This window comes from Globicephala melas, chromosome X, assembly GCF_963455315.2.
Source record: "Globicephala melas chromosome X, mGloMel1.2, whole genome shotgun sequence".
Lineage (NCBI taxonomy): Eukaryota > Metazoa > Chordata > Mammalia > Artiodactyla > Delphinidae > Globicephala > Globicephala melas.
In genome coordinates this window covers 108,155,108-108,168,938 of record NC_083335.1, presented here as the reverse complement: position 1 = coordinate 108,168,938, position 13,831 = coordinate 108,155,108, and the positions used below count along the sequence as shown (strand labels likewise).

General features: G+C 39.4%; 1 protein-coding gene and 1 pseudogene across 5 annotated transcripts in view; one reads left to right on the top strand and one right to left on the bottom strand.

The window, feature by feature from the left end:
- MBTPS2 (membrane bound transcription factor peptidase, site 2) overlaps positions 1-13,831 on the top strand; it is a 39,922-nt gene that overhangs the window by 8,436 nt on the left and 17,655 nt on the right. For 2 of the 5 annotated variants that reach the window (XM_060291832.1, XM_030843696.3), the window contains exons 4-5: positions 6,313-6,416; positions 8,127-8,254. In XM_060291832.1, the coding sequence (XP_060147815.1) occupies positions 6,313-6,416; positions 8,127-8,254 (232 nt within the window). Of the gene's footprint in view, positions 1-6,312; positions 6,417-8,126; positions 8,255-10,821; positions 12,911-13,831 lie in introns of those variants that run through there. The other 3 variants (XM_030843695.2, XM_030843694.2, XM_060291831.1) reach the window with 3 other exon arrangements.
- LOC132594584 (heterogeneous nuclear ribonucleoprotein A1-like) lies at positions 1,082-2,820 on the bottom strand (annotated as a pseudogene).

Sequence of the window (13,831 nt, the reverse complement as noted above, 5' to 3'; positions counted from 1 at the left end):
TCTAAGAGGTATATGGTGGAAGGTATATGGTGTAGGAGATAAGATGGGAGATATAGGTAGGGTCTGTGTTATGAAGGGCCATTCTAAGAAGTTTTGATTTTATCTGTAGATAACAAGTCTATGCAAAATGGACTGGAGTAGGGTTTCACCGAAGATGGGGAGACCATTTAAGAGAGCATTTGGAATAATTCATGTTAGAAGTTATAAAGATCTTAACTAAATTAGTGGTAAGGAGAATGAAGGGGCTGGATTCAAGGGATCTTTTGCAGTGGAGTTCTCAGACCTCAGTCATTAATTGAATGTGAGGCTAGAGGGAGAAGAAAGTCGAGGATGACTCTCAGGCTGCATGGCTGTTTATTGTTTGCCAAGAAAGAGGATAGTAGAGAAAGAAGCAGGCTTGGAGAAAATATGATCACTGGCCTGTCTGCCTGCTAGGATTAGAATGGCAAAAGGGTTTTTGGGGGGTTTTTGGTTTTATTTCAGTTTAACAAGTTTGTGTTTTTGTTTTTTTTTTAAAGACACATTTATTCAGTGTCACATTTATTCAGACTATTACATTTAGCAGTCAACAGCGTGGGTACAAAGAAAAATCTATATTAAAACGCTTTGTTGGAATGCTTTACACTTTCCACAGAATAGAAGCTAAAATAATCTATTATACAATTAGTCACAAATATAGTCCTTGGGGTATTTTTGCCCATACACAGGAGTATTGTCTAAAACAGGGGTACCCAACTCCTGGGCCGCGGACCACTACTGGTCTGTGGCCTGTTAGGAACCGGGCCGCACAGCAGGAGGTGAGTGGCAGGCGAGTGAGCGAAGCTTCATCTGCCACTCCCCATCGCTCGCATTACCGCCTGAACCATCCCCCCCCCCCCACAATCCATGGAAAAATTGTCTTCCACGAAACCAGTCCCTGGTGCCAAAAAGGTTGGGGACCGCTGGTCTAAAACATGTCTTTGTAGCAACTAGGCCCTGCCACCTCTGTGCTTGGCTGAGTTCCCAAATCTGTTGTAACCTGTAGCTTCCCTGTCACTTCTCTGGCTCTCCTCTCCTGCTAAGCTTTGTTTCCTGGCAGTAATTAAAACCTCCTGCCATAGCCACCTTGGTTTCGTGGTTTGGCAAAGTATTGGCCTCATCCCCCATAGGGGCCAGAACTTCTGCCTCCAAAGTTTCCTCCTTTCATGGGTCCAAAATTTGAACATTGATTGTTGTAATTGCCAAAATCATTGTAGCTTCCGCCGCCTCCAAAATTGCTTCCGTCATTACCAAACAAACCCATTATAGCCATCCCCACTGCCACCATATCCCCCACCACGGCTGCCACCAGAGCCACCTCGGCCACTGAAGTTTCCTCCACGACCAAAGCTGTCATTCCCACCAAAACCCGTTCCACGACCACCACCAAAGTTTCCAGAAACACCTTGCTCTCTTTGGCTGGATGAAGCACTAGCCATCTCTTGCTTAGATAGGGCTTTTCTTACTTCACAGTGTGGTATTTCTGAATGACAGTCTTGTCTGCAGAGTCATGGCCATCAAATGGTACAAAAGCAAAGCCTCTCTTTTTGCCATTGCCTCAGCCAGTCACTTTTTTCCCCATACTATTCAAAATAATCTCTTAGATGATGTTCTTCAGTGTCTTCTTTAATGCCACCAACAAAAATCTTTTTCACAGTTAAGTGGGCACCAGGTCTTTGAGAATCTTCTCTTGAGACGGCCCTCTTTGGTTCCCCAACTCTTCCATCCACCTCGTGTGGCCTTGCCTTCATGGTTGCATCCACCTCCTCGACAGTGGCATACATGACAAACCCGAAGCCTCTGGAGCGCCTGGTGTTTGGATCCCTCGTTACCACACAGTCTGTGCGCGTTCCCCACTGCTCAGGTGGCTCCTCAGACTCTCACTGGTTGTTTCAAAGCTGAGACCTCCAACGAAGAGCTTCCACAGCTGTTCGGGCTCTTTGGGAGACTCTGATTTAGACGTGACAGCAGTGGGGCTGGGGAGACTTTAATGATGCTTACTCAGCGGCGTCCACGAGCAGAAACAAAGCTAACAAAGTTTTTTAAATTTTTTTATTTGATAAATTTGACATGTTACTGTTTGCAAATTTAAGGTGTACAGCGATGTACACCTTATGTACTTTCATACATTTATTTATTGTAATATGATTGCCATTGGAGCAATATTTATCACATTATAGTACAATTTTATTGATTGTATTCTTTATACTGTGCATTAGATCTCTGTAGCTTATTTACTACTTGTTACAAGTTTGTACCCTTAAATACCGTCACTCATATCCATCCCATCCCCTGGTAACCACCATTTTACTCTCTGTTTTTTAATAGATTTGACTTTTTTAGATTCCATATATAAGTGATATCATACTGTACTTGTATTTCTCTGATTTATCTCTCTTAGCATCATGTGCTCAAGGTCTATCCATGTTGTTGCAAATGGGAGGATATCTTCCTTTCTCATAGCTGAGTAATGCATTGTTTATGTACATGTACCACATTGTTTTTATCCATTCATCTGTTGGTGATCATTTGGGTTGTTCCCATAATCTTGGCTATTGCGAATAATGCTGTGATAAACAGAGATATGCATATATCTCATTGAAATATTTTCATTTCCTTTGGGTATATACCCAGAAGTGGAATTGATGGATCATACCTTAGATGTATTTTTAACTCTTTGAGGAACCTCCATATTGTTTTCCATAGTGGTTGGACTAATTTATATTTCCACCAGCAGTGTGTAAGGGTTACCACATCCTTGCCAGCACCTGTGTTGTCTCTTTTCTTCTTGATGATAGCCATTCTAACAGGTGTGAGGTGGTATCTCATTGTGGTTTTGATTGGCATGTCCCTGATGATTAGCGATGTGGAGCATCTTTTCATGTGCCTTTTGACCATTTTGCTGTCTTCTTTGGAACTACTAAATAGTAGTTCTGTCCATTTTTTAATCAGATTGTTGGGCGGGGGGTTGTTTGTTTTGTTAGTTCTTTATATGTTTTGGATATTAACCGCTTATCCAGTATATGGTTCGCAAAACTTTTCTCCCATTCTGTAGGCTGCCATTGGTTGTTTCTTTTGCTATGCAGAAGCTTTTGAGTTTGATGTAATCCCATGTGTTGATTTTTGCTTTTGTTGTTTGTGCTTTTGGCATCATGTCCAAAGAATCATTGCCTGAATGGTAAAGTGTTAATTTACAGAAGAAATTATTTCTTCTGTTTGCTTTTCAACTTACTCATAGAGCTTACAAAATATTGATTCAGTTAGGAGAGCCATGCTTTGGAACCATTAAGAAGTCAGCTGCCCTCTGTATATCTACCTGGCATGTTTTTGTTTAAGTTTGTTGTATCTCCTGACTTTGATATGAGCTCTTGTAGCTTAGAGCACATACTTTCTGTTTACTCTATAATTCCCTACAGCCTCATTCAGTATTAATTCCCCAAAACCTGGCACTCTATGTTATTGAGAGATCAGTATTTTGGTACATCTAATACCCTGTGTGATCACGGCTGAGACAGATGGGCAGTCGAGTATTGTTGCCAGCAAATAAGACCTACCATCTGTTGGTGTAGTCACATGTTCAAATCCTTACCTTATTTCATTATTACATCACTGAAATAATAAAGAGAAGAAATCAATATCCTATTGGATCAAGGCTACTGATTTTTTTGAAATAAAGGTAAGATAACCTGAATACTTTGTGATATAGAGGGAATGTATGAGTATTAATCTTAAGTACATAAATTTAGAGAGGAATCAGAGAAAAGGAAACTACAGGTCTGAACAGACAGATGCCTGACAACATGGGAATGGAGCAGATATGTAGAAAAAGGTACACTGATGTTCTTGAAAAGAGTTGCTTAGTAGAGTCTGAGTAGAGAGAACTTCAGATAATGAGCATCATAAAAATATCCTCTGACCATTTACTTCCACATCTGGGACTCTAGGTTAAGGAAACACTTCCAAATTATAGAAAAATTAGTATTCATCAAGCTGTTTATCCTAACATTTATTACTATGAAGAATTAGAAACAACCACAATATGTAATTGAGGAATGGTTAAATTATGAGATTGTCATTCAGTGAAATGTTATGAATACATTAAAAATGATGACTATGAAAGCTAGTTTCATAACTAGAGAAAGGACTCTTGGAATCAATGAATTTAGAAAGCAATCCAGGCAGCATGGTTTGAATCTCCTCTTCAGTTACTAAAAAAGGCTTAAAAGTGAAATTCCTTTGTTATACACAAAAATAAATGTGCAGTTGAATTAAAATTAAAATGTGAAATCATAAAAGACCTTGAAAGAAATAAAAACAGGTTTCTATTTATAGGAACACAGAATGAGAAAGACATATGCATAAAACTAATGGCAGAAACCATGAATATTGATAGATTTGACTACATAACATTTTTTATATATCAAAAAACCAAAAGCAAAATAAAATTGAATGGCAAAACTTGGGAATGCATCTGTAATGTGTATCACAGAGAATTAATAATTGATACTTGAAGCGATCTTACAGACAATAAGAAAAACATGAACACTCTAAGGAGAAAAAAATTGACAAGTCAGGAGTAGGCTACTCACAAAAGATCTATCAGTGGTCAAAAAGTAGGGGGAATATTCAGCTTAATAATCATCAAAGAAATAGAAATCAAACAATGGGATGCTTTTTATTCCTCTCAAATTGCAGATTTGAATAAAATGAGCTTACCCAAGGTTATTGAAGTGTCTGCCTTTGGAGAGCAGTTTGATATGTATCAAAGTCCTTTAAATTTTGTGTATAATTACCCTCTCTGTTAGGCGTAATGTTAAACAGTGGACAAGGATTATCTCCTGTAATCCTCAGAATTACCCTTTTATGTAAATGTGGTGATTTCCATTTTAATGATGGGGAAATTGAAGTACTGGAGGAATAATCCAAGGTTCTTCAAGGTCCCTTAGCTAGTTATGATGGAGCCAGAACACCAAACCCAAATGATATGTCCCCAGAGCCTGAACCAACCGTGCTTGTGTAACAATTTATTCCCTCCAAATATTTGTGTATATGTGTCCAAATATATTTATCACAGTATTTTATAAGAGCAGAAACCTTTAAAACAATTAAATGCCCAACAATCTACTCCATGAAATACGATGCAGCTATTAAAAATCATGTTGAACCAGAAATACTCATGGGAAAATGTTTGTGATACTATTAAGTGAAAAGGGTAGATTTCAAAACCATATTTATAATAAAAGAGTATAATTTTTTTTAATATGTGTACATGAAAAGATTGGAAAGACATGCATTGAAACACTGAGAATGGTTTTTTGTTTTGTGTTTGGGGAACAGGAACGGTTTCTATTATTCTTTGAGTTTTCAAGTTTTCCTGCTTTAAACATATTTTGTAATTAATTTAAAATACTAACTAATGAAAGAAAGACGAACTTTCCTCCAGAAGGATACCTTTAGAGTCCCACTGCCTGGATTGTGAGAAATAGAACTTAGGAACGATTATTTATCTTGCAAGAAGATTCTTGGGTATCTAAAAAAATTTTACTGTGCAGCCTTTAAAATAGCAACCTTAAGTGCATAACAGTGGAGCACGTGGGTCCTTAACATGTCTGTATGTTCCAAATGCCTTACTTTCTGCATTAAATTTCAATTTTAGTATAATATTTATGTATCACTTTGATATGATTTTTCTAACCAATGTTCTAGACAAACTGATAGAAGAAACGAAGGGCCTGGTGCTCCCACACCAATAAGGCACTTTATTACACTGCCTTTAATGATCAACTCTCATATAACTTGATAATACTAAAATGAAACTCATTGAAGGGGGGTGGGGACATCCTGTATTACTCACATAAGTACTTGGAGCCTTGCAATAACACTTAGCGGAAGGAATGGGAACTGTAACAAGAATTCCCAAATCGGGCTGCCAGCCCTCGAGGGTGGATCAGCTACTGACTCCTTCACTGCCACTCTGCCTTCCCTGGCACTATGCCAGGCTCCCTAATTCTTTCCCGTGGTAAAGACTTCAGGAAGCTAACGTTTCAACTTTTTAACCTGGTGTTTCCTATTCTCTTTAGATTGGTGGTGTGCTTAGCTCAAAAACTGCCTAGTTCAAAAAAACTGACTGGTGTTTTTATATTTATTATGATAGAAATGGAGAAGTGGACCATCAGTTTTCATATTAGTTTTAGCTTACCGAACACTGAGTTTGGAAGGTTAAGTTTTAGTACAGAGTGAACATCGTGTTCTCTTGGTGCCCAAGTGTGTTTTTATCATTGTGTCTGTGAACAGGTTCCTGGCATAAATTTACCCGTCAACCAACTGACCTATTTCTTCGCTGCAGTCCTCATTAGTGGTGTTGTACATGAAATTGGACATGGGATAGCAGCTATTAGGTAATGGTATTTACCTCTCTCTCTATATTCCATGCAAAGAAGCTTTTCATTTAGGAGTATTTATTACTAAAATCTGCTACATTTGATACTTTTTCTTTCTTTGGATACTGCCCAGTGCATATCCACCATTATTATTTTAAGGTAACTTCTCTTTTGTAGAGATTAATATATTGATGAATATGCTCAATTAACTATGTGCACATCTATAATCTGGGTCTTTCTATCCTTTGTCCTTTGCCAGCATGGTTATATCCTCATGGTTCTTCACTATTTTCATCCAATCCTGAAACCTAATCTTTCTATTCATCACTGGATCAGAATGATAACCACTGCACTCAAATCAAAGCCCATCCACCTGCCTTCTTAGTACTTTCTTTGGCTCATCATCTGAAATACTTTCCTGCTTCTACTCATGGCCTCTGCTGGCTACAGCAAGAACACTGAAAGCTCTGGGTTTGTTAACAAATATTATAGCCTATCTAGAAATCCAAGTGGAAGAAGATAAGGGAGGATGAGACCTGGGACTTGCTTCAAGTATCATGCCATGTTCTTGTCTTGACTATCCAAATGTATCATTGTAATTATACCTGAGCATTTTAAAGACTCCTAAATGTGTAAAATCCTGATGTGGGGAGAGATTGAGTCACAACTCCCCTTCACTCCCACATAATGAACACACATACTGATGGCAATGTGTTTCATCCTTTGGGTGTGTGGACCAGATAAAAGGCTTTAGAGGAGAAGATTTAATCACTTCTTATTACTTTCCAGTTGCTTATGAACAAGAGTCTATTGACTGGCAATAAACCCTCATCTTGACAGAGCATATACTGTTACACAGGTGTGCCATGTAGTGGTTTAAGTGGTCGGCTACTTTTTTCTTTTCTCTCTTTCATCTTTACTTGCACCTTAACTTTGCAGCTTTTAGGGTTTTACATAGAAAAGCATTGTTATTACAGTTTAATCATTCATAATATGTTTGTGAAATAGTTTGGGTAATATTTTATAAAATCCCACTGCCAAGAAAAAGTGAATTTTACAGTCATCTTATATAGTTAATGCTAGGTGACAGCACAATATATTTAGATGATGCTTTTTTTAGAGTAGCTGTGTGGTCTTACGAGGCTTTTAAATGTAATTCCAGTTTTAGAGAATGAATTGATAAAAAATAGTTCTCTTGAGGACAGTCTGAGCATTATGCATTTTTAAATGCAGTACTTATTTTTAACATTAATTCAACAGGAATACACTTAGATAAACCTCCACCTTTATAATGGCTAAGAGAAATATAAATATTTAGATAATTTACTTGAATTCTATTTTCTACTATCTCCTTCCCTGAAAATAATTCAGAATAAACCATAAAAATGTTTTTCGTTTAGTTTCTCATAGAAATATTAACTATTTCTTTATACAAGTGACTAATTTTAAGTTATTTGCTCAGCATATTGGTTTCTAAAAATTTTTGAAGTTGTTAAGTCTATTTCAGAATGCCCTGTTTTACAAAATGCAATTTCACTGGTAACTAAATCTGTATGCTATTATAAAATTATGATGATATATATCATATATAATTTTTTGACTCTCCAGAGAGACTTGTATTTTAAGCAAGAATTTGAATTACAGTGGGAAGTTTTAAGATTACATGCATTATTAATCTGAAAAATGCAATACTAGTAGTAAATTCCTTTTTCTTATGTGATTTCTTAGGGAACAAGTTCGATTTAATGGCTTTGGGATTTTTCTCTTCATTATTTATCCTGGAGCATTTGTTGATCTGTTCACCACTCATTTGCAACTTATATCACCAGTCCAGCAGCTAAGGATATTTTGCGCAGGTAAAAGACTTAAATTTCTTTATTCATCTGTGTGTTATTAGTGGTTTTATGGAAAGTACATCACAACTGAAAACACCTCACCTTTTGGTTGATAAATTCAGTTTATAAGACTCTCAGTCAGGGCTTCCCTGGTGGCGCAGTGCTTAAGAATCCGCCTGCCAATGCAGGGGACACGGGTTCAAGCCCTGGTCCGGGAAGATCCCACGTGCCACGGAGCAACTAAGCTCGTGCGCCACAACTACTGAGCCTGTGCTCTAGAGCCCGCGAGCCACAACTACTGAGCCTGTGTGCCACAACTACTGAAGCCCACACACCTAGAGCCCATGCTCCACAACAAGAGAAGCCACCGCATTGAGAAGCCCACGCATCGCAAAGAAGAGTAGCCCCCGCTCGCCACAACTAGAGAACACCCGTGCACAGCAACAAAGACCCAACGCAGCCAAAAGTAAATACATAAATAAGTAAATTTTTTTAAAAAAGACTCTCAGTCAGAAGTGGTAGAGCAAAATAATTTACATTCCAGTTTTTTTCATTTTTTTAACATGAATTATTTTTAAAAGATTGAAAAAATGAGAACATATCATGAAAATATGACTAAAGCATTAAATTAGACATAGGAGATCACTTGATAATCATAAGGAGTGTAATCCACAATGGAAATGTAATCGTGAGTCTTACTGAATAAAGTAACACATCATCAAAACAAAAATGGGAAAAGTACAAGGAAAAAACAGAAATGTAATAAGGGAGGCTTATCTCATCTCTCAACACATAGCAGGTTAAGTATGAAAAAGTTTCAATCATCAAAGCTCTAATTAGCAAAGTCAAAATCAACAGTTATGTCAAATCCTATACCATGACAATTTCTTTTCAAGTGCCCATGAAATTTATAAAAATTGGCCAATTTAATTCAAAACCATAATTGCAGTATGTTTAAAAATGATAATGAAATAATGTGTAAAGTTTTGCTAAAAGGAAAAGTCACTGCCTTAGGCAATTATTATGAAATAAATTAAAGTAAATCAGTTAAACTGAAGAAGTGAGAAAAGAACTATAAAATAGGTAAGAAATGATGTAATTAGCATGCATATAGGCAAAAAATAATAAATTAGAAAAAATAGAACTGTTAAATAAAAGAGTTCTTTGAAGAAAAAAAAAAGATTAAATGGGAGAAAGCATTTATAGACAGAATTAGCAGTCAGATTGGGGAATGACAACTGATAGAGAAATTTTAAACAATTATAAAAGTGTTCTTTGTTCATCTCTGCAAAAAATTTTCACAAACCTGGATAATTATCTTTTTTTTTAAACAGCCGAAATTAACCCCAGTGGAGACAGAAAAAAAATATAAATAGGCTAATTACCATGGGAGAAATTAAGAAAGTTTAAGAGTGGTCCTGAAAGTTTCATAGGTAGAATTCTTTCAAGTCTTGAAGGAATCTTGAAGGAAAAAATTTTTCGTTTCAATTCCAATTTAGTATAAACTTTCCAGGTCGCATAGAGAAGGAAACTAAGAATTTTTTAAAAGTCAGTGTACCACTGATACTTGTAAAGCACAAAAAAAATTCTGCAGACGGTTGGTGTATCTAAACAGTGCAAGGATGGCTTAAAATTAGGAAATCTTATTTGAATGTGGTAAACATTAATTACTCTTAAGAGAAAAATATCCTCATCTCAGCAGATATTGAAGTCGGTATTTAACAAAATTCAACATCCATTAATGGCTAAAACCCAGAAATCTTTAGTAGAAGTACTAAACAGAAATAGCTGGTTACTTCCTAATGGTATAACACTTAGAAGCATTCCTATTAACGGGCAGGACAAGCATTCCACTGATACTGTTAAAAATGGCCTGTAAATGTGGGTCAGTGCAATCGAATAAGAAAAAAAAGAAGCATAAGTATTAGAAAGGAGTAGGCCTTCCCCGCCCATACTATTATATACCTGGCGGGGGGAGGGGGAGGGACAAAGAAGTCAATGGAAATGAAATACAGAAAAATTCTGTAGAGCCTGGTTGCTGTATTCAAAAAAAACAATAGCTTGGCGCGCTGAGCAAAGAGGCACGCAGTGGCAGGAGAGCTGGCGCACGCACGAGTGTGTGAGCGTGGGCATGAGCATGGTCCTGCACTCTCCTGGGGTGCCCCAGCTTAGAAGCGCATGTGCGGGGTGCCCCAAAGCACATGTGCGGGGCGGGGTGGGGGAGTGCTCCAAAGCGCATGTGCAGGGTGCGCAAAGCGCATGTGCCGGTGGTGCCCCAAAGCGCATGTGCAGGGGGGAGTGCTCCAAAGCGCATGTGCAGGGTGCCCAAAGCGCATGTGCGGGGAGGGGGTGGTGCCGCAAAGCGCGTGTGCGGGGTGACGCAAAGCGTGTGTGTGGGGTGACGTAAAGCGCATGTACGGTGGGGGGTGTGCCCCAAAGCGAACGTGTGAGGCGGGTCCAGAAGCTTCCACGTCGTCTGCGTTTTCCGCGTCCCGCACCGGAAGCGCCCTCTCTTTCCTCTGGAGCTCGGGCTTTTCTCTCACAGCCTTTCTTTTCCGCGGCCGTCTTGTCGTTCGTTCGCTGCCCAGTAGCCAAAGCCTCAGAAGAGCCCTCGGCCATGGCCTCAAACAACATTTTCTACATCATGACAGAAAACTCGGAGATGTACGCAGATGCTGTGGAGCTGCACCAGATCCCTGTGGAGACCGTCCCTGTGGAGACCGTCCCTGTGGAGACCGTCCCTGTGGAGACTGTCCCTGTGGAGACCGTCCCTGTGGAGACCGTCCCTGTGGAGACCATCCCTGTGGAGACCGTCCCTGTGGAGACAATGGCGGTTGAGGCAGCCAAGGAGTACGAAGACATCAGCGGCAGCTGTGTCCACAATGGCCACCACCATACGTCTCTGCTCGTGCTGCAGCCTCTCATTATCAGCACCCCAAACCAAGGGGACTGCAACAAGGAAATGATCATGATGCAGATGCAGGAGGAGGTGATGGGCTACTACCGGTCTGAAGACCTGCAGGTCACCAACCTGGAGAACAAGACGGCCATCCTGGCCGACGAAAACAACTGCTTCCAGGAGACCCTGGCTCCCTTGTCACCACCCTCCACGTCCTCCTCGGCCTACAGCCACAGCAGGAAGGACAGTGGCCAAGGCACAAAGGCCAGCGATAAGAGTAGTTACGCCGGCGGCAAGGCCGGGGCGGCAAGCAGCTCCGAGGTGGGCAGCGAGAAGTGGGAGCAGGAGCAGGTGCACGTCAAATCCCTGGAAGGTGTGTTCACCGTCACCACGTGCTCCACGTGCGATGAGAGAGGCCACGAGACTAGACAGGCTGCTGAGAAACGAACTCTTGGTTATTCAGAGTACCTGACGGGGAAGAAGCTGCCTCCTGGAGGAATTCCTGGCCTTGACCTCTCAGATCCCAAACAAGTGGCAGAATTTACTAGAAAGAAGCCCCAGAAAACCAAAGAAGAGCCCCCGAAATCAATAGCTTGCCCTAGCAAAGGCTGCATGAAGATGTTCAGGGATAAGTCTGCTTTGAGAAAGCATCTGCACACCCATGGTCCCAGAGTCCACGTATGTGCAGAATGTGGCAAAGCTTTTGTTGAGAGCTCAAAACTGAAACGTCATCAACTGGTGCATACGGGAGAGAAGCCCTTTCAGTGCACCTTCGAAGGCTGCGGAAAAAGCTTTTCCCTGGATTTCAATTTGCGTACCCATGTGCGAATCCATACCGGAGAGAGGCCCTTCATATGCCCCTTCAATTACTGTAATAAGACATTTACTCAGTCAGCTAACCTGAAAACTCATATCTTAGCACATGCTAAGAATAAAGATAGACAGTAAAAAGGAGAGAAGAAACTTCTCAGGCTCGGAAAGCATCTTCCAATAATGTGATGGGAAATAAATATGCCTCTTTTTTGTGTACTGTTTCTAGAAAAGAATTTTTTTAATGACTCTAACACGTCTAAGGGTCAGGTTTTGATAGGTTAGTAAAAGTAAAATTTAAAAGATAAAGTAATTCTTTATATAAGATAACATTGTTAAGATGTTCTGTCTTGTTCTGTAATACAGTTTGAAAAACGTTATGTTTTTGTAACATTTGGTCACAAAAGGACAATTCATGAAGCTCACATCAAAAGACTGTTGTTTATACAACTGTGCTAAAAATGGGACTTTTCACATTCTTTTAAATATCAAGTTTGTCTATTTATGATTTTAAAGTTATGGATTTTCTAAATGTTCACATTTATACTTTTAAGAATACGTTTAGTAGTTCTATATATGGTTTTTCTGGAAGTAGATAACGGAGATTTTCTTTAAAAGAAGGACAGTTACATGCATCTATAAAGTATTTTCCTGTTTAAAAAAGTTATATAGGTTTAGTTTGCCATCTTAATTTTGGTTGTATTCTTTGACATTAACACATTTTGCATAACTACCTTTTAGATGCACTGGATTGTGTAGTATTGAATATTGGATGGGACGTAGTAGTCGATTTAAACCTGTTTTAGTCTTTTTATTTTCCCCCAAATACTACCAGGTGCTGTCTTTTAGTGTCATTTCTTTGCCTGTTTAGTTAAGGAGTGGTGTTCAGTTGTGGAATATGTTGTGTGTGTATTGACTTTTTAATACTTGGTACATACATCCCTTGTAATAGAAAAAGCAAAAAATAAAATACCTGTTCTAAAGAAAGAAAAAAACTTGCCTATATAAATGTTGTACCTAGAAAATAGAGAAAACAGGGAGGGTACGACTGGCATCTGGTGGGTAGAGGCCAGGGATGCTGCTAAACATTTTACAGTGCACAAGATAGTCCCCCACAACAAAAAATTATCTGGCCCAGAATGCCAGTAGTGCCACTGTTGAGAAACCCTGCTCTAGAAAAAGTAAAAATTGTAACAAAAATTTGTTTGGTATACTCAAAAAGCAAATCATTAATGAACAAGAGATTGTTTAAATAAAGGAAATAAAGGTACCTGCATTGCAATTTAGCCATCATGGGCAAATCTGGAATCCAACAGGGTGGTCTGGTACCAGCTGCATCCCTGACAAGAGATAGGAGAGTCCAGCCCAGAGAGTCAAAGAAGCAGTGCTGCTGTGTGCCCCTCTGACTGTTGCTTGGATGAGAAAAGCCAGGGTCGTATGGTGGTGTCATCCTGATAAGGGAGAGGTCGGGTGCAAGCTTTTAGGCCCTCCTGAGGGGTTAAGGGGAAAGTTGAATTTAGCACATGGTAACGGTGGCAAATATAATCAATGGGGCTGGATTATTTTGTGAAATTGTCTTGGGACTAGCAACAGGGTGGTGGGGTGGTATAGCTGTATTCCTAATTAGTTTCACTAGAGTAAATTCCAGTGGGTCAAAGAATTAGAGATTTTTTTCTGTTTGTTTTAATTTTGTTTTTTAAATGATGCTAGGGACTTCCCTGACCATCCAGTGGTTAAGACTGTGCTTCCACTGCAGGGGGCATGGGCTCAATCCCTGGTGGGGGAACTAAGAACCCGCATGCCTCGAGTGAAAATTAAAAAAAAAAAAAAAACCTATGAAAACAATACAAGAAAACACAGGTGAGTGTCTTCTGTAGTCTTGAACTGGG